This window comes from Pseudophryne corroboree, chromosome 5 (assembly GCF_028390025.1).
Source record: "Pseudophryne corroboree isolate aPseCor3 chromosome 5, aPseCor3.hap2, whole genome shotgun sequence".
Taxonomy (NCBI): domain Eukaryota; kingdom Metazoa; phylum Chordata; class Amphibia; order Anura; family Myobatrachidae; genus Pseudophryne; species Pseudophryne corroboree.
In genome coordinates, this window is record NC_086448.1 from 149,518,164 (window position 1) to 149,539,217 (window position 21,054).

The 21,054-nt window shown below is 47.6% G+C and overlaps 1 protein-coding gene across 5 annotated transcripts in view; it reads left to right on the forward strand.

Annotated features, from left to right (window-relative positions):
• DLEC1 (DLEC1 cilia and flagella associated protein) overlaps nucleotides 1-21,054 on the forward strand; it is a 247,281-nt gene that overhangs the window by 216,317 nt on the left and 9,910 nt on the right. For all 5 annotated transcript variants that reach the window (XM_063921795.1, XM_063921794.1, XM_063921796.1 and 2 more), the window contains exons 32-37: nucleotides 714-836; nucleotides 946-1,040; nucleotides 3,837-3,924; nucleotides 6,742-6,936; nucleotides 8,967-9,128; nucleotides 9,213-9,366. In XM_063921795.1, the coding sequence (XP_063777865.1) occupies nucleotides 714-836; nucleotides 946-1,040; nucleotides 3,837-3,924; nucleotides 6,742-6,936; nucleotides 8,967-9,128; nucleotides 9,213-9,366 (817 nt within the window). The remainder of the gene's footprint in view (nucleotides 1-713; nucleotides 837-945; nucleotides 1,041-3,836; nucleotides 3,925-6,741; nucleotides 6,937-8,966; nucleotides 9,129-9,212; nucleotides 9,367-21,054) is intronic.

Here is a 21,054-nt window from a genome sequence, read left to right on the forward strand (position 1 = left end):
AGTCAATTAATCTGCCAGAAGACGGTAGACAAAATGTTGTCATGTAGCAGAGATTATGGGTGTGTGTTTAAATAATTTCTAATTTGCAAGAAAATATTAATGTTAATAGTCACTACTATTTCTGGAAGCTGGTGCAGTTGGCTGCTCCGGGTTGGAAGTTTTATAAGTTACTTGGTCACCAGTATTCATAAATATTGCTCTATCTATGAATACTATGTGAGACAATCTGGGGTAATTAGCTCAGTAGACTGCTTAGAGGTGCAGTGTTTTTGGTGCTTGAAACAGAGTCACACACTGCTTTTCGTGTTTAAACAAAACAAAGGGAGCTTTCAATGTAAATGAAAACAAAAAATAAAAACAACCTAGCCCTATCCAGAGCACTAGCTCACTGCTTGACCCCTATCTAACAGGGTAGTTAGTGTGTATACAAAAGTCCCAGAGTCTTTCCAGTCCTCATCTCTTTTAGATTTAATTAGTATTGCCTAGCTTGGCCCCTGGCTTCTCACTTCTCAGCCACACCAGGGCTCTGCCCCAGACTGTCTGTATTTGGGAGCAGCCTCTCCACTCTGCAGCGATTAGGTGTGGCCACACCCCCTTTTTCTCTCCTGTGTGGGTGGAGCCCTCCAGTCCCACTCAGAATCCATGGCTCACTACTGCCATCTACCTTCATACTGCAACATATGTTACTAGTTTGTCTTGTAAATGTTTTGCAGATTGTTCCTGCTGGTAGGTGCAGCACTATACATGTGTCATTCACTCCCCTAATGCTGTCTGACATCACCAGTAAGATAAAGTGCAGCGGATACGCCCTGGGATATCTGAGCCTGGATGACAAGGTAATCACTATCTTCTCTGACACTGATTTAATTTCAGAAGCCGGTTTATGGAAGTACCAGTAATGTATACACGTTCTATATGGCTAAACCATACACCTTTCTCTTCTAGTCTGCAAAATTGATACCTGGGAAGGTGAGACGTCTGCATGGATATGGGGTGGAGCCAATTAGAATGGAACTCCGGGCACTTGTGAAGCCTGCGCTGTGAGTACAGAGTAATCCTGGATTTGCAGTCTGTGAAATGCATCAGGTTTTACACCTGGATGGTTCTTCCAAATCGCTTCCAGATGTAAACCTACCCAGAGCTGGAATGAGGCCGGGGGAAACTTAAGACCAGGGTTGCGAACAAGGTCAACATTTAGGACATGGAGATTGTATCCTTGTGCGCAAGCCTTAGACATACACATGAAAAGGGGGTATGGTCACATCTTGCAACCATTTAATTTCACGCTAGGATTGGTCACATTGGTTTTCCAGCTGCTGGGATGCCCTCCCTACCTTTCCTACAGACCAGAGGAGGGATAGTACCCGAAAAACAGGACTGTCCCGCCAATATTAGACGGCATGCTTATCTACATAGCCACACACATATAAACATACGTACGTACCGTTATACAGTACATTCACACACTTATACAGGGTGTTTCAAAAAAAGATAACTAACTTTTTTCCGTCCTCAGACATTGCTGGTGGTGCAGTGGGGTCTGCCGGAACGTCCTTTATTATGATTAGCCACAGACCCTGTTAGCCAGAACATTTCCACCCAAGGCAGGATAGTTTTGTTTGGTGGTGCAGTTCTCTGGGAATTGTTTTGGAACACAGTTGTTACGGATGCCAGGCAGGAAAGGCCTGCCATACCGTCCTGTCCTGTAACTTCAGGAAATTATGTTCCACACACCATGAACATTCCTGGATGATGTACTACCAGCTTTCACTCAACGTATACTGTAACACATAAGGGATATATAATACAGGTTTCAGTTACCTTTTTTTAACATCCTGTACATGCAGACAGACAATATAGTGCCCCCCCTCCTTCTTACCTTACACTCTGTTACACTGTCTGCAGAAGCCCCTCCCCTTCTCTCTCCCATGCTGCACCTGCAGGCGCTGACTGTACAGTGCTTTGTGGCCTCTCACTCCCTGTACTTTCAATTTCTACATCTTGTAGCACACTTTTTCACTGCCAATTTAAATAAGTAAAAGTTGGGGCGACCGTGGCACCTTGGGAAGAGGGGAGGGGTTGTCCGGGCCACTTGACCCTTGTGCTGCCCCTTAATATGGCTCTGCACCTACCTCCTGCTCTCAGAAGATGCCTTTGCAAATGTACTGCAAAGTGTGCAATATGGTGGATCATTGTAATGAAAGGTGCACTGTGCATGTCACATAATAGTCTAACCTCCTGCCACTTTACACTAGCCCCTTTTAATAAGCTTTTCAGTCGCAGGGGCGCTTTAAGAGAGGAGGCGGCCTGTGTGCTGACTCCTCCGTTCGGGCACCCTCCTCCCTGCTGGCAGTGCTGGAGAGTCTGAGCACTAGAGCGCGGTGGCCATTTTCCCAGTGTTTTCTCTACTGCGCATGCACAGAACACTGTGAAATTGGCAGCTGCAATTTTTACTGTAATTCCACACGCTGCTGACGTCGGCGCAGGACTCCGGAGGGGTTTGTATTAAAAAAATGGATGCAGCATGTGCGGTGGGGGCCCCCTCTGGAATCAGGGGCCCGTGTGCACCATTTTTCACGCAAAATATTTTTTCATTTGAAAACACACGGGTTCAGTGAAACCTGTGGGTTTTCGGTGCTGCAGCCCCAAAAAGCTGCGCTTATCTGGGATTTTGCTTCATCTGCCTGAGGCAGGTGTCACAGAATCCCCAATAATCCATGGCAATCCCTCCAGTCAGTGATCCCCAAGCCTTCCGCAGAAGCAGCAGCTGGCAACTGCAGGGAGGGCACCCAGAAGCCGGCACTCAGCCCCGTGGCTGACATCCGCCCCTCCATCCCTGCCCTGGGTAGCCAGATCCAGAGCACGGAAGCAGTCATGGGAGCCCTGATGCAGGTGACAGAAGCTGCAGCTTATCTGGGCTAATAGGATTGCTCTGAGCGGTATCATTACACGCGGTAATGTACTGCGGGTAAGAGGATATCCTCCTTAGTGCAGCCACATTTATTGCTTATACTAATTAGCAGTATTACGCTGGACATCAGTGGCATTTGTGTGTGTGATAAACGTTTTAATACATTTCTCTGAGAGCACCTGGAAATACGCTTCTTTGACACATTGCAACATGGAGGCCCAAAATGGGTCAGAAAATGTAGAAAATTATTTAATACCTGGCAGCTTTGTAATGGGGCAGAACGGCTGCACAGCCCTAAGTACAGCAATGAGTCTCCCGTACAACTGCAGTGCTCAGCAACAGGAGGAGCCCGGTGTGGTTTCTCTGCACCTTCACCATACCCAACTCCTCCCCTCTGCCTGCACATACTGCTGCCGTACGTCTAGAGGTGAGCATGGTGGGCCCAAAGCTGCTTTCTCCCTGCAGCACGGACATTTTGCACTCTGTAAATGACAGCCAGTATAGGCCTACATTAGCACCAACGACCTAAGTGACTACCCATGTTTGGTTAAATTGGACAGTGACCCTGTTTAATGCATGAGCCATGCTATAGGACAAGGATAGACAACTTATGGCACTCCAGCTGCTGTGGCACTACACATCCCAGCATGCCCTGACAGTTTTAACATGCTCTAACAGCAAACTGTGGCAAGGAATGTTGGGATGTGTAGTTCCACAGCAGCTGGGAGGGCGCACATTGCACCTGCAGTAGGATCTGCTCATGCACTCACACGCTGGTCTGTATGTAACGTGGTATGCACATGTGCTTGTACCTCATTGCCTAAAGGATAAAATAAAAAAGGGGCAGACTAGATGGGCCAAGTGGTTCTTATCTGCCGTCAAATTCTATGTTTCTATGTTACCTCAAGTCTTTCTTTCTCCACAGACTGACTGTAGAGGCTGAAGATGAGGATGAGGAAGGGCTGGTGTTCTACTCTGCAGCAAGTGACCTCATTCCAAACAGGACATCACCAGTCAGTATACACATTGCTGTTGTGGAGATCCCGTATTAGATGTATTTGTGTTTTTAGGGTCACATGATAGAAAATATATTATATTATAAAGCAGCTATTTGACATCATAATATAGCATCAGTGGCACATTAGCATTTGGGATCACTAGCTGCATACTCCAGCTTACTCTACCTTGTGTTCTATGCTGAAAGGGTTATTGTGGATGAGCAATACATATATAACCACACACATGTAGCCTGAAAACCTTTGTGTACTTAAAAAGCATTGTCAATTGAAACAACACAGGTATCTGTCTCATAGCAGTAGCTAAGGATCAAAGAGTTGAGATTACCTAAAGCAGGGGTGGCCAACCAGTCAGAGGCAAAGAGCCAGAAAAGATCTGTAGTCAAGTGTAAGCAACTATCGTGCGCACACGCAAAAATGGGGGAGTGGCATAGTTGTCACAAAGCCACACCCCATTTTTATGCGCACACAGGGCCTAATTCTGAGTTGATCGCAGCAGCAAATCTGTTAGCAGTTGGGCAAAACCATGTGCACTGCAGGGGGGACAGATATAACATGTGCAGAGAGAGTTAGATTTGGGTGGGGTGTATTCAAACTGAAATCTAATTTGCAGTGTTAAAATAAAGCAGCCAGTATTTACCCTGCACAGAAACGAAATAACCCACCCAAATCAAACTCTCTCTGCAAATGTTATATCTGCCCCCCCCCCCCTGCAGTGCACATGGTTTTGCCCAATTGCTAACAAACTTGCTGCTGCGATCAACTCGGTATGACATTTGTAGGAGTATGACCTTGTGTCATAACCCCATTTTTAGTCATGTTGTACAGTGCCACATACATATAAAAATACTAAAAAATGGGTGCCCCCACAGTGCCAGATACATGTATGCCCCCACAGTGCCAGATACATGTATGCCCCCACAGTGCCAGATACATATATGCCCCCAGTGCCAGATACATATATGCCCCAGTGCCAGATACACATGTCCCCACAGTGCCAGATACATATATGCCCCACAGTGCCAGGTACACACACATGCCCCCAGTGCCAGATACACATGCCCCCACAGTGCCAGATACACATGCCCCCACAGTGCTAGCTGTATATATGCTCCCAGTGCTAGATACACATGTCCCCACAGTGCCAGATGCATATATGCCCCTAGTGCCAAATACATATATGCCCCACAGTGGCAGATACATATGTGCCCCACAGTGGCAGATACATATATGTCCCCACAGTGCCAGATACACATATGTCCCCACAGTGCCAGATACACATATGTCCCCACAGTGCCAGATACACATATGTCCCCACAGTGCCAGGTACACCTATGTCCCCACAGTGCCAGGTACACATATGCCCCACAGTGCCAGGTACACGCATATACCCCCAGTGCTAGATACACATGCCCCCACAATGCTAGATGCATATATGCCCCCAGTGCTAGATACACATGTTCCCACAGTGCCAGATGCATATATGCCCTCAATGCCAGATACACGTCCCCACAGTGCCAGATATGCCCCTAGTGCCAGATAAACATGTCACCACAGTGCCAGATACATAAATGCCCCCAGTGCCAGATACACGCCCCCACAGTGCCAGATACACGTCTCGCCAGTGCCAGATATGCCCCTAGTGCCAGATACACGTCTCCCCAGTGCCAGATATGCCCACAGTGCCAGATACACATCTCTCCAGTGCCAGATATGCCCCCAGTGCCAGATACACATGTCCCCCCAGTGCTAGATATGCCCCCAGTATAAGATACACGTCCCCACACTGCGCTCCCCCCCCCCCCCTAAGTGCTGCTCACCGCCGCGCTGCTGCTCTGCTGCCTGTGGAGAGAGGAGAGCGCACCTCTCATGCCCCCTCAGTCTCCGGCGGCGTTGATTCTCTCTAATTAGGCGTCGGTCCGTGAGCCAATCAGAGCTCGCGGACTGGCAGCTAAGACTCCTGATTGGCTGCCGGTCCGCAAGCTCTGATTGGCTCACGGGCCGGCGCCGGGCACTTGATAGGGCATCGGGAGGCGCCGTGGGAGCTTACAAGCCGCATGCGGAGGAAGAAAGAGCGCATGTGGCTCGAGAGCCGCGGGTTGACCACCGCTGACCTAAAGGATAAAATAAAGGGGCAGACTACATGGGCCAAGTGGTTCTTATCTGCCGTCATATTCTATGTTTCCATATGTACTGTTTACAGTAGTAAATATATCCGTATAGTGTGACTCTGATATGAATAATGAGGTATAGTACCCCTAAATACTAATGCTGTATACGCAAAAGCTCAGTGCTCTTGATGAATAACAAATCTATATATATAAATGCGAAAGCCCTCACTTACTCACTACTAATTCTCTTACTTCCCGATATGTTAGGAAGCTGAAATGTAACATAGGTACTCTTCTGGTTGGAAATAGGAAAACTACTTAATTAGGATTTTAATAAACCTCCCCTAAGGGGGTGAAAAGGGGGTTGACCTAATGATGTCATTACCGATGCGTGGCTTGCGTTGCGTGAACAATAACACCCAAACAGATAATCAAATCAAAATTTGGATTGCACCTCCAGTGTGTAGAATTTAATAAACTACAAAAATGGTCCTGTGACATTTTACCGTATCTGCTACGGGTGCTCCTCGGGTAACACCAAGAACCGTGGATTAATATATACTTACATTAACACATCTCAAATTTACATCTGTATAGATTTACCAACATTTTAACACTCAGAACAACTAGTAATTTGTATATAGAGACTGGGGTTCCATTGGATATGTAGCACTAGCACTACTGTCACAATGTTTCTATTCAGATTCTAACAAAGTTTGAAACAACCCGAAACCTAAAGCTGAAGAACTGCACAGAGACGCCTTTATATTTCCGCCTGTTACTGTCCAAACCTTTCACCATTTTGGCTGTGGATCCAAATAAAAGCATCAGGACATCGCAGAGTGACCGTGAGGAGCATGGCGGGCAGCTGGTGCTACAACCACAGCAGAATACACTGGTATGGGAGAGCCTGAGCCTTCTTAGTACCTTGTCTAGCTGTGCCCTAAGGCCTAGGCAGCCTCAGACTGGCCATTCACTTTAACAGCATCCACAGTTTGCCCCAAGCCAGATTGTTGCATTGCATGCTGTGTGATTGGAAGGGCCAGTTTAGAGATTATTGTATGGAGATCTTACGTGTATGGGTCTAGTTACACAGCTGAGACATCTACATCTGATGGGGGAACCATTGGAAGTCAGTCAGGACAGATGCTAGATGCGGCTGGTGAATGACTGCTGTCTAGCTATATAATACTTTTATAGTCTGTCCAAGGGAGACATGCGCAATGGAAGCCTGTCTGACTCTGACAGACTTGTGCCTGCACCTACTCCACTCCCAGTATCAGCTCCCACTGCGGGGGATGGAGCGTAGGGAGCACAGGATAGTGCGGCCAGGGTAAGAGTAGGGGGATGGGGAGGAAGGGGAAACCTGCTGTCCTGTGTTCAATATACTAGTTGATTAATCCTCTGACAGCGCTATTGGTGCCTCTCTGCCTCGTTACTGGCAGTGTAGCCAACACAGGGAAATAAGGGAAAATGACTTTACTGCCCTTTAATATAATAAAAATGAACTAATAATACCCAGATTGTTAATGATGGTGTACTTGTATTATACATGATGCACTGAGCATACAGCCCTGCCTGCCCGCTGCTGTACTATCAGCTGACCTGTGCACTGTATAACGGAAATCTGCTGACCTCAGGCAAATGGCACACCTGTGCTAAGGTCAGGTGTTGTTACATACAGATGTAGCCACACTCACCTTAACCGCGGCACGGCCACATGTGCTGCTACTAGGTATGCTGCCCACTAACTCCCATGGTCATAGGCACACTATTCACGCCTGCTTTGCCGCGGATAAGACTCTCGGAGGCAAAGCTGAGCATGGCTACATCTGTAATATAATACAAGAAAGAGGAGTGAAGCCCGTGGCACAAAGAAAAGGAACATGCAATGAACAACACAACCTGAAACAATTTATGGTTGTCGACTGTCTTGATTTGTCCTTCCTTTGGTGCATACAACTTCAGTCCAAAATATGTAACCTCAGAAGAAAAAGAATTTAGTGCAACACTGTCGGACAAGTTGAATGTCTTCAAATTTATTAATCACTACACAGCTGCTTCTAAGGAAGGACCATAATTGTGGAGGTCCGAAATGCGTTAAGCAGGTGCTTTATGGAACTTGGAAGGGACAGGACTGGGACTCTTCATCGGATGTGGTGAACCAGGATACTTGGGACGAGCCCACCGCGGTGTAGTTAGGACCAGAATTCCCCCTTGTTCTATGCTTTTTATTATATGTGGAATGTGAGTGTAATTTTAATTACATTTTTATGGAAGTCCAACAATGTTGCACGAAGTATGTTTTCCTCCGAGGTTAAATCGGAAGAGATTTGGAAAAGGATTTTGTGCCTGAATAAATTTGGAAACTTATGATATGCGATATTTATTTTCCCTACATGAGTGGAATGAATTAATAAATTGAAGACATTCAACTTGTCCGACAGTGTTGCACTAAATTCTTTTTCTTCTGAGGTTACATATTTTGGACTGAAGTTGTATGCACCTAAGGAAGGACAAATCAAGATAGTCGACAACCATAAATTGTTTCAGGTTGTGTTGTTCATTGCATGCTCCTTTTCTTTGCGCCACGGGTTTCACTCCTCTTTCTTGTATTGTGTCACTTTGGTTTTGGTGGACCTAGTGAGTAAAACCAGGCTGCACTGAAAAGGTTAATTGCACAAGATAGGTTATCTCTATATAAAAAATACATCTGTAATTTACTCACCCCAATAAAGAACAGAATACTATTAATGTGCACATTCCAGTAACCATTACATACGCACTACTATAGATGGTTCGTATGAAGTAGAATGTTCCCTTTGGAAAATAAGCCCTATGGATCAGTCACATTTACATCTAAGGCCACAAATATAGACCTAGGAAACACCGGAGCATTGTCCCACTAACCAGACTGTCACTGCACAGGTGAAAGTGTCATTCTGCACAACGCTGGAACTGCTGAGCTATCAGAACCTGCCGGATGATCAGATGCTGTCTGGGGTGAAGCTGCTGCAGGCAGAGGATGGAGGAAGGAAGCTGCAGTTTATGCAGCAGCTGGTTATTGAGTACAGTAATAAGAGCACCCAGGTATGTACAGAGGGAATCACCCTCACAGCAGTACTGTACACCACCCTGATACAGCCCAGCCTGTGACTGATGTTATCTCTGCAGCAAGTCCCCCTGACTGCGTACCTCACCGTGCCGGCGTTCCAGCTCTCCTGTGACACTGCAGACTTCGGCACATGCTTTGTGGGGCAAACAAGGACACGAGAGGTTTTCCTGATGAACAAAAGTGGATCCAAGAGTTACTGGACGGCACTGCTAGGTAACCAGTGTACAGGGCAGGGACTGACACACTCTTCTGGTGTTATGGGTCAGATAGATGCGGGGCTACAGTGCTTTTCAGACACACAGGGGTTCATTTACTAAGATGGGAGTTCTAATTAAGATGGGATGTTGCCCATAGAAACCAATCAGATTCTACTTCTCATTTATCTAGTGCCTTCTAGAATATAATACCTTGAATCTGATTGGTTGCTATGGGCAACATCCCATCTTAGATAGAACTCCCATCTTAGTAAATTTACCCCAAGGAATCAGTCATTTATGCAGGAAATCAGTGCAAGCTTTTAAGCCACAGATACCCTTTAGCCCTGCTGATTACTTGTGAAGCTGAAAATGCTAAATCATACCAGAGAAATGAGGCCAATCAGCTAAGAAGCCTTAGTGCGATGAAGCTTGGGCTAATGTCATGTATGCTTAGCTATAGCATGCCATGTAGTCACCTACTTGTCATTTATACACACACACTACTCCACCACATCTCCTTAGAGTGGTTCCTATGGGGAACCTTTGGAAGTGCAGAGAACCTGGATAGAAGGACCATTCTCCACACAGTCACAGTGCCGGCAGCTTCCTGTGCGGCCACTGCGACTGAATGACAGGTCAGATGATTTCAAATGGAAAAAATAATAGGAGTAGTGAGCGGAGATGCTAGATCCGGCATTCCCAACCTGTCCTCAAGGCACACTAACAGTCCAGGTTTTACTGATATCCATGCTTGAGCACAGGTGACTTAGTTAGTACCTCAGTTATTTATTTTTCATCCACTAGGGGTCACTGGAGTACTCTTGGGATATGGACGGTTTCCGTAGGAACAAGGCACTGAATATTAAAATTTAGAACTCTCCTCCCCTCCATATCCCAGAGTACCTCAGTGTTTTTTCTGTGCTTCTCGTAGCAACAGGTCTTGTGTGGAGCTTAACCACATTACTTTGAATATTTTTTAATTTTTTTCTACTTTTACATTTTTTGCTCACAGCACATCCCTTCCCAGTTTCTGTAAAAGCTTGGGTCCAGGATAGTGCCGCTGCACGGAGCAGCGCATGGCGTGTCGGTCCTCACAAAGAGCACCCTCACAGCCACACTGCTGCTACAGCTGGACGGAGCTTACAGATAGAAGCCCCGTCACAGCCTTCGCTTCTGGAGTCAGGTATGCTGGGGGTACGGGGCGGTCAGCGCACGCTGCCGCCCCGCTGTGTGGGGACACTGTTCACTGACCTGACAGGCCGCCCCGGCAACCGCTCCGAGCAGCGCCGCCTCCACCGCTGAGACCCGCCGGCCGCCGCTCACACCCGCAGGCCGCCGCGCTCACCCGCCGCTCGCACCCACCGGCCGCCGCTGTAGGACCGCGCTCCATTACAGCGCTCCCCGGCTCCCTGCACCCTGATTGCGCTGGGAGTGAGATACCCGCGCCCCGGTAATTCCCGCTCAGACCACGGGACACGGGGGAGGGAGCAGAAGGGGGGGGGGAGATGACATTAGCGGAGGGCTGCATAAGGGGGTGACATTGATGAAATAGGCTGTTAAGCCTATATTACAGGGTTGGCTGCACTTGTTACATATACCCTGCACTGTGAGGCATGGTGGCCATTTTAATCTTGCTTCCTGTCTTCCAGTTTGTGATTCCAGAACGTTCCTGTACATCTCTACTCCACCGGAGGCGCAGGGGTGTTGGTGGGAATTTGGGATCAGTTTCATATAGTACTGGCCACGTGCACTACACTCTGCCAGATATATATATATATATATATATATAAAGACACCTTAGTACTATTTACTGAGTCGTGCAGGTTGTCTGTCTTTGTATGTTTTATTGTCTGTCTGCATAATGAGTAAGGCACCGGCAAAACCAAAAAAGCCACTGCCATGTCTGTCAGAGTGTGTTACCGGATGGATCTACCACATGTACAGTATGTTTTGTGGATTCAGCTACGGATACAATCTCTGCTCCGCTGTCTAAGCCGGTTTCATCCCCGGACCCTCCATGGACTATGCTAGCAGATGTCATGGCTGGATTGCGATCAGAATTGGCCGCCGCTCGACAGGAGCGGGAAGCGGCAAGATCTGAGTCTAGGGTGAGACCGCTAGGACTACCGGAGGGGTCTCAGCCTTGCCAACAGTCTAAGTCCATTTTGGGTAGTAGGGATAAATTTACTTTGTCTTATGATTTACCAGTTTCTGCTATGTTACAGTCTGATGATTCTATGCCAGACCTCACTGCGCAAGATGACGGTGAGGAGGGCGAAGTAGACCAGCAGTCCGATAGTGAAGATTTTGACAGCCCAGGCATTGATAATCTCATCAGAGCGGTGCGTCAGTCTCTGAGGTTTACAGAATCTGAGGAGCCTCTGACAAATGATGAAGTCGTCTTTGCTAAACGACAGAGGACTCCGATGTGTTTCTTTTTCATCCACTAGGGGTCACTTGAGGACTCTTGGGTTATGGACTGGGCGTAGCCGGAAATGGCACATATTTAAATATTTAAATTAGTAACTGGCCATCCCCTCCATAATCCCATAGAGCCTTCAGTATTTTTCTGTGCCTCTAGCGGAAGGTACTGAGGACTGAATGTCCTGTGATTCTTCAAGCAAGATTATTTCAAGATTATTTTTGGTTTTTCTACCTGATCCCTTCCCAACTTATCAGAGAAGTTCGGGTTAGGGATCATTGGTGCTGCATTAGCAGCAGATGGTCTGCCGGCGCTCATACAAAGGGCCCCGCCATTGACTAAAATCAGCGCAGCTGATTGCAGCCACGGGCTGCACAAGGACGCAGGACGGCGCTTACAGAAAAGTCCCGTCATGGCCTCCGCAGGTGGTGCAGGTACTGAGCGGTAGGCAGCTCTCACTGCCGCCGCTCACTTACTTACTTACTTTTTCGATCTATTGCGGCCGGTCAGCTCATGCTGCCGCCCATTATGGGGGGACTGTATGTGTTTATATACGTTAACTGTAATCGTTCCCCTGCTGCCTGCCACTAGATACACCTTGCTGTCACTATAATGCTCCACTGGACTTGCAGAGGGAGCCAGCGAGCGAACCCCGGCACTGCGCAGGCCGCTCAACGCTTCCTGGGTCACCCGGCGCCGCTGGCCGCTTGCAGGGGTAGCTAGCGAGCAGCTCCCGCCACTACCGCCGGAACGCTCGCCGCTCCCCGTCTCGCCAATCCGTCCTCTCTACCCTGATACGGCTCTGATGGGGTGTGCGGCCGAGCTGACCGGGGACAGCTGCTGCCGCGGCCCGCTCTGACAGCCGCTCACCAATCTCCGAGGTGCAGTCGGTAAGACTTGCACTCCCCGTCTCCCGTCTGCTGAACAACGGGGGGGGAGCAGTGTGGGGGAAATCGGCAGCCATAATAAAGGCTGCATCTGCAAATAATTCTCTTCTGCAGGAGAGAGAGGGGGGGAGGAAGCCCGCAGGGAGGCCCCAATAACTGAGCTGCGTTTAGGAAGCAAAATCATCAGGAATTTTAAGCCTGTGGCCAATATCAGAGCTCTGTTACATATACAATATAACTGTTGTGTATATATATATATATATATATATATATATAGGTGTATATTTATATATATATATGTGTGTGTATATGTGTTTGTGTGTTTACACACTGATAGTATACAGTGTCTGTGTATATACATGTGCATGTATTAATATATATCTATATCATTACTTCCTGGTTCTTCCCAGGAAGTTGCTGCCCTACAACACTCGGCCTCTAGAGGAGCCGGGGTGTTGTTAGGAATTTTATTTTCTTGGTTTTGTACGTGTGCTGGAATGTAGATTTATACACACTTTATTTACGTGGTACTAAGTCACGGTACTGGTCTATCCTTCTGTACTTGTTTGTCCGTGTACATAAGGAGTAAGGCTAACACTTAGCAGCTTCGCTGCAGAGTCCGTCGGACAAATAAGACTGCACATACGCACTATTGCCGTTCCTCGTTGGGGGAGGCTGGCGTATATACTGACTGTGAACAATTGTTATTATTGTTTTCTAATTTGACAGTTTCACAGATACCCGTCGCAGTGTGTCCTACAGTGTACAGCAGTAGGGGTGTTGTTTAACCTGGTTTGGGCCCGGTTTCGGCTTAACAGGGCAGTGGTTGCATGGCAAAACAGTTCACGTTTGCCCTACAAGAAGCACACCTTACGCTTTTCGCTGATCACACTTGTGAATCTGCTCAATATCTAGGTACAGTTTCTGTGGACGTCAGCCAGTTTAGTGCTCGCTTTTCAGTTTCACTAGTGCGGCACGACGTGTTTTTTCGCTACGTGTTTAACAGCACGGCGTCCGTTTCTAAACGAGAATAGAAACATTACCTTACGCTGCCCACATGTTTCGTCCTGTCTTGGACAAATTCCTAAATAAATAGATTCAGGATATAGTTTTTACATCTCGGTCCTTTCGGGCCCGTGCTACAGAAACAGCCACAGACGGGTCAGGTGGTAGTGAACGTGGTTTTCGATAGCCTCTAATTGTCTGATTGTAGTCAATATACGGTTAAAGTGCTGCCACCTACTTCCAGGCATCTTTAACCAGGGTTTCAGTGGCGTTTACAGCTAAGCCACTGAAAAGCCAGGGCTAGAATGAGTTTCCAGGCCATCGCCGATCGTCAGTTGTGGGCATCCACAGTTGGGGGATCCGCAATTTTTGGGTTCGCAGTTTACCAGACAAAGGTTGATTGTTTTCCACCATTGCAATTTGCAAGACGGGTCTGCCTGGGTCAGATAAAATCGCGGTTCTGCACACCGCCATACAAGCTCTAGTAGATTGAGCACTTTGACTGCAGTCAACAAGAGTCACGGCATTATTCCAGTTTGGGGTAGTTCCAAAGCTGGCTGAATCTGTCAGTCCGATACTGACCCTTCAGGTCAATCAGGGCGTCGCTTATACTACACATTCATGAATACCTGCAGTTGGTGACTACAGGTTGAAAATCACAGTGATTCTGGATTTCAACAAGAATAGGTACTTAGACGCATCAGGCCTACTTATGTTGGCAGTAAAAACCATTCTCGCTTTCAAGCGCTACCGTTTTGGCTTCGTATGGCGCCCAGAGTTGTCACAAGTAATGGCTATCGTGATAGCTCATCCCTGGAAGTGATAACAGTTCAGTGTTTTGCAGATCGGCTCATTAAAGCTCCGTCTCAAAACTTCGTCATGCAACGGCCCTTACTAACGTACAAGGGTGTCGTTCAGCACGGTTAGATTGTTAACCTAGAGATATCAAGCCTCATTCCGTAACAACGGACTCATGCATAGGGATAATTCCGTGATTGCACGGATTTACCTGCCTGAACATACCACACAAACTGTGCGTCATCACGTACAGTTCGTACGCAAGCCACGGACAGTCTTGATCCGTTTGGCCTTTTGCCTATTGGTAAGGAGAGTGACGTCTTTCGACGCACTCTACTTCGCAAGGAGTCACTCAGGTCATTTTCACCTGGAAGTTCTTGCACGCTCCTACAAGTTCATCAAATAGTACGGTTGTCTCTAAGGGCCAGAGTTTCACTACTCTAGTGGCTCCAAGTACATAATTTTACCGCAGGGACAATGTTCGGCGTCTGGAATTGGGTAATTCTAAATATGAACGCGAGTCTCAGAGGTTGGGGACCTGGGGTCCCAAATGATTAACTTCACAAATCACGGAGATTTCGGTCAAACGCGCTGCGGCAAGCGGGCCACATGCTCCGTTCTCAGACTGTCCAAGTGCGGTCAGACAACACAACGGCGATCGCATACATCACCGATCAAGGACGGAATCGAAGTCGCATGACCATGCGCCAAGTTGCTCCATGTTCATTCTGGGAGTGAACAGCTGGAAGGCAGCTTATTCCAGGACACTGAGCATTGAATTCTTAAGTGTTCCAGATGTTGGTCCAGCGGTGGAGTTACCCACAGGGGTATCTATTGGCATCTCGCAAAAACAAATTAAAAAACAAAAAAACATCCAAGTATGTGTCCATCCCAGTATGTGTCCAGTACAAGAGCTCCGAAGGCAGCAGCTGTAGATGCTCTGATGCTCTCACGATCGCGTGGCTGTACAGCGTTGTGAATCTGTTACAACGGTTACGCTGCTTCCTCGGGTACTAAAATGGATCATACAAGACTCCTTGACAGTCATACTAGTGGCGCCACATTGGCCTCGGAGGCCATGATTCTTGGATCTCCGCGAACTACTCGCAGGCGATCCTTCACCGCTCTCGCCACGTCCGGATCTGTCCCACTAGGGTCAGTTCTTTTACCCCGATTTAGCGCGGCAGCGTTTGACGGGGTGGCTGTTCAAAGCGCTCTCAAGAACGGATGGCATTCCAGAATCTGGTATACAAACCATGTTAGGGGCTGGGAAGCCAGTACGGCAGCTCATTATCACAAGGTTTAGCGTGCCTCTATAGGTTGGTGTGACGCTCAGAAGTTTCCAACATCATTTTCAAGTTAGCCCGTCTTTTAATATTTTTACAGACTGGGTTTGGTGAAGGATTATATTCTACACTCAAGGTGCAGGTCTCTGCATGTCAATTTACCTGCAAAGGTGTTTGGCTCCTTTGCCGATTGTACACACTTTCCTGCACGGTGTCCTCAGACGACCTCCATTTATACCACCTACAGCGCCATGGGACGTGATCTGGTTTTACCACCTACAGCGCCAGGGGACGTGATCTGGTTTTAGGTTTTTTATTTACAGTCTTCATTTGTTGAATTCTTACAACAAGTGGATGTTACGTTTATCAATTGGTAAACACTTTTCTCTTAGCCTTAGCCTCTCAGCAAGGCGTGTTTTAACATAGGGTGGCTTGCATGTCAAGGCCCCAAATCTGGTGTTTTATGGTCATAGGGCGGAACTTCGCACAAATTCCGTGTTCCAGTCAAAGATCGTATAATGTCACGCATCAACTAATTAATGTAGTTCCTCGGTTATCAATATGTTCGAGAACTTAAGTTACTTTGAATGTGGTACGCGCACTACGCGTTTATGTAACCCAAACAATTGTACGTAGAACAGACACATTGTTCTCTATAATGTAGTGAAGATGGCTTTACAAGCTTCCAAGCAGTCCTTATGACATACGTCAGGCTTAGCTTCATAATAGGCTACAACGCCTACATCAGGGTCAGACCATTCCAAACGTTCTAGTGAACGTCATAAGCGGGCTTCAACCGCCTACATCAGTGTCAGACCATTCCATACGTTCTTTGGGAACGTCAGGAGCAGCAGGTCGTGGAGTTTCTACGAAACAGCGTAGACGAGCTGCTACATGGTCATCAGTGCATGACCATCAGTGCGCATGTTGGTGCGCTTTTACAGGTTGGCTACGTTTGCGGCATCAGCATTTAGCTTTGGCCGTCTAGTGTTACAGGTGCCAAACTGCTCTCCCGCCCAAGGGGGAAACTTTGGTACGTCCCAAGAGTACTCCAGTGACCCCTAGTGGATGAAAAAGAAAATAGGATTTTGGTACTTACCAGGTAAATCCTTTTCTTTGAATCCATAGGGGGCACTGGACGCCCACCCAGAGCAGTTTACCTGTCTTGTGGTAAGGTCTGTGGATCTTATGGTAACACTTTATCACCAATGCATTCGATGTTATGGTATCAACTGATTGTTATCAGTTCCGTTATGTGTCAACTTTAGGGTTGACCATTATATTATAATGTTATAGGTTCATATAATGTTATATGTAATTCTCTATGGTTCATCCTCTCTATCACTCCTGTTCGGCCCAGTAAAAATACTGAAGGCGCTATGGGATTATGGAGGGGATGGCCAGTTACTAATTTAAATATTTAAATATGAGCCATTTCCGGCTACGCCCAGTCCATAACCCAAGAGTACTCCAGTGCCCTCTATGGATTCAAAGAAAAGGATTTACCTGGTAAGTACCAAAATCCTATTTTTCCGGTTTCGGAATCTCTTTATAAGATGTTACTGGAAACACGAAAGAATCTGGATAATAAGATTTTACTTACCGATAAATCTATTTCTCGGAGTCCGTAGTGGATGCTGGGGTTCCTGAAAGGACCATGGGGAATAGCGGCTCCGCAGGAGACAGGGCACAAAAAGTAAAGCTTTTTCCGATCAGGTGGTGTGCACTGGCTCCTCCCCCTATGACCCTCCTCCAGACTCCAGTTAGGTACTGTGCCCGGACGAGCGTACACAATAAGGGAGGATTTTGAATCCCGGGTAAGACTCATACCAGCCACACCAATCACACCGTACAACTTGTGATCTAAACCCAGTTAACAGTATGATAACAGCGGAGCCTCTGAAAGATGGCTTCCTTCAACAATAACCCGAAATAGTTAACAATAACTATGTACAATTTATGCAGATAATCCGCACTTGGGATGGGCGCCCAGCATCCACTACGGACTCCGAGAAATAGATTTATCGGTAAGTAAAATCTTATTTTCTCTATCGTCCTAGTGGATGCTGGGGTTCCTGAAAGGACCATGGGGATTATACCAAAGCTCCCAAACGGGCGGGAGAGTGCGGATGACTCTGCAGCACCGAATGAGAGAACTCCAGGTCCTCCTTAGCCAGAGTATCAAATTTGTAAAATTTTACAAACGTGTTCACCCCTGACCACGTAGCTGCTCGGCAAAGTTGTAATGCCGAGACCCCTCGGGCAGCCGCCCAAGATGAGCCCACCTTCCTTGTGGAGTGGGCCTTTACAGATTTAGGCTGTGGCAGGCCTGCCACAGAATGTGCAAGTTGGATTGTGCTACAGATCCAACGAGCAATCGTCTGCTTAGACGCCGGAGCACCCATCTTGTTGGGTGCATACAATATAAACAACGAGTCAGATTTTCTGACTCCAGCTGTCCTTGCAATATATATTTTTAATGCTCTGACAACGTCCAGTAACTTGGAGTCCTCCAAGTCACTTGTAGCCGCAGGCACTACAATAGGCTGGTTCAGATGAAATGCTGACACCACCTTAGGGAGAAAATGCGGACGAGTCCGCAGTTCTGCCCTGTCCGAATGGAAAATCAGATATGGGCTTTTGTAAGATAAAGCTGCCAATTCTGACACTCTCCTGGCAGAAGCCAGGGCTAGAAGCATGGTCACTTTCCATGTGAGATATTTCAAATCCACCTTTTTTAGTGGTTCAAACCAATGAGATTTTAGGAAATCCAAAACCACATTGAGATCCCACGGTGCCACTGGAGGCACCACAGGAGGCTGTATATGCAGCACTCCCTTAACAAAGGTCTGGACTTCAGGGACTGAAGCCAATTCTTTTTGAAAGAAAATCGACAGGGCCGAAATTTGAACCTTAATAGATCCCAATTTGAGACCCATTGACAATCCTGATTGCAGGAAATGTAGGAATCGACCCAGTTGAAATTCCTCCGTCGGAGCACTCCGATCTTCGCACCACGCAACATATTTTCGCCAAATTCGGTGATAATGTTGCACGGTTACTTCCTTCCTTGCTTTAATCAAAGTAGGAATGACTTCTTCCGGCATGCCTTTTTCCTTTAGGATCCGGCGTTCAACCGCCATGCCGTCAAACGCAGCCGCGGTAAGTCTTGAAACAGACAGGGACCCTGCTGAAGCAAGTCCCTCCTTAGAGGTAGAGGCCACGGATCTTCCGTGATCATCTCTTGAAGTTCCGGGTACCAAGTCCTTCTTGGCCAATCCGGAACCACTAGTATCGTTCTTACGCCTCTTTGCCGTATAATTCTCAATACTTTTGGTATGAGAGGCAGAGGAGGAAACACATACACCGACTGGTACACCCAAGGCGTTACCAGCGCGTCCACAGCTATTGCCTGCGGATCTCTTGACCTGGCGCAATACCTGTCCAGTTTTTTGTTGAGGCGAGACGCCATCATGTCCACCATTGGTCTTTCCCAACGGGTTACCAGCATGTGGAAGACTTCTGGATGAAGTCCCCACTCTCCCGGGTGAAGATCGTGTCTGCTGAGGAAATCTGCTTCCCAGTTGTCCACTCCCGGGATGAACACTGCTGACAGTGCTATCACATGATTCTCTGCCCAGCGAAGAATCCTTGCAGCTTCTGCCATTGCACTCCTGCTTCTTGTGCCGCCCTGTCTGTTCACATGGGCGACTGCCGTGATGTTGTCCGACTGGATCAACACCGGTTTTCCCTGAAGCAGAGGTTCTGCCTGGCTTAGAGCATTGTATATTGCTCTTAGTTCCAGAATGTTTATGTGAAGAGACGTTTCCAGGCTCGTCCATACTCCCTGGAAATTTCTTCCTTGTGTGACTGCTCCCCAGCCTCTCAGGCTGGCGTCCGTGGTCACCAGGATCCAATCCTGTATGCCGAATCTGCGGCCCTCCAATAGATGAGCACTCTGCAACCACCACAGAAGAGACACCCTTGTCCTTGGAGACAGGGTTATCCGCAGGTGCATCTGAAGATGCGACCCTGACCATTTGTTCAACAGATCCCTTTGGAAAATTCTTGCGTGGAATCTGCCGAATGGAATTGCTTCGTAAGAAGCCACCATTTTTCCCAGGACTCTTGTGCATTGATGTACAGACACCTTTCCTGGTTTTAGGAGGTTCCTGACAAGCTCGGATAACTCCTTGGCTTTTTCCTCCGGGAGAAAAACCTTTTTCTGAACCGTGTCCAGAATCATCCCTAGGAACAGCAGACGAGTTGTCGGCATTAACTGGGATTTTGGAATATTCAGAATCCACCCGTGCTGTTTTAGCACTTCCTGAGACAGTGCTAATCCCATCTCTAGCTGTTCTCTGGACCTCGCCCTTATTAGGAGATCGTCCAAGTATGGGATAATTAATACGCCTTTTCTTCGAAGAAGAATCATCATCTCGGCCATTACCTTTGTAAAGATCCGAGGTGCCGTGGACAATCCGAACGGCAGCGTCTGAAACTGATAGTGACAGTTTTGTACAACGAACCTGAGGTACCCCTGGTGTGAGGGGTAAATTGGAACGTGGAGATACGCATCCTTGATGTCCAAGGATACCATAAAGTCCCCCTCTTCCAGGTTCGCTATCACTGCTCTGAGTGACTCCATTTTGAACTTGAACTTCTTTATGTACAGGTTCAAGGACTTCAGATTTAGAATAGGCCTTACCGAGCCATCCGGCTTCGGTACCACAAAAAGAGTGGAATAATACCCCTTCCCTTCTTGCAGAAGAGGTACCTTGACTATCACCTGCTGAGAGTACAGCTTGTGAATGGCTTCCAACACCGTCTCCCTTTCGGAGGGGGACGTTGGTAAAGCAGACTTCAGGAAACGGCGAGGTGGATCTGTCTCTAATTCCAACCTGTATCCCTGAGATATTATCTGCAGGATCCAGGGATCTACTTGCGAGTGAGCCCACTGCGCGCTGTAATTTTTGAGACGACCCCCCACGGTCCCCGAGTCCGCTTGAGAAGCCCCAGCGTCATGCTGAGGCTTTTGTAGAAGCCGGGGAGGGCTTCTGATCCTGGGAAGGAGCTGCGTGTTGCTGTCTCTTCCCTCGACCTTTGCCTCGTGGCAGATATGAATAGCCCTTTGCTCTCTTATTTTTAAAGGAACGAAAGGGCTGCGGTTGAAAAGTCGGTGCCTTTTTCTGTTGGGGAGTGACTTGAGGTAGAAAGGTGGATTTCCCGGCTGTAGCCGTGGCCACCAAATCTGATAGACCGACTCCAAATAACTCCTCCCCTTTATACGGCAAAACTTCCATATG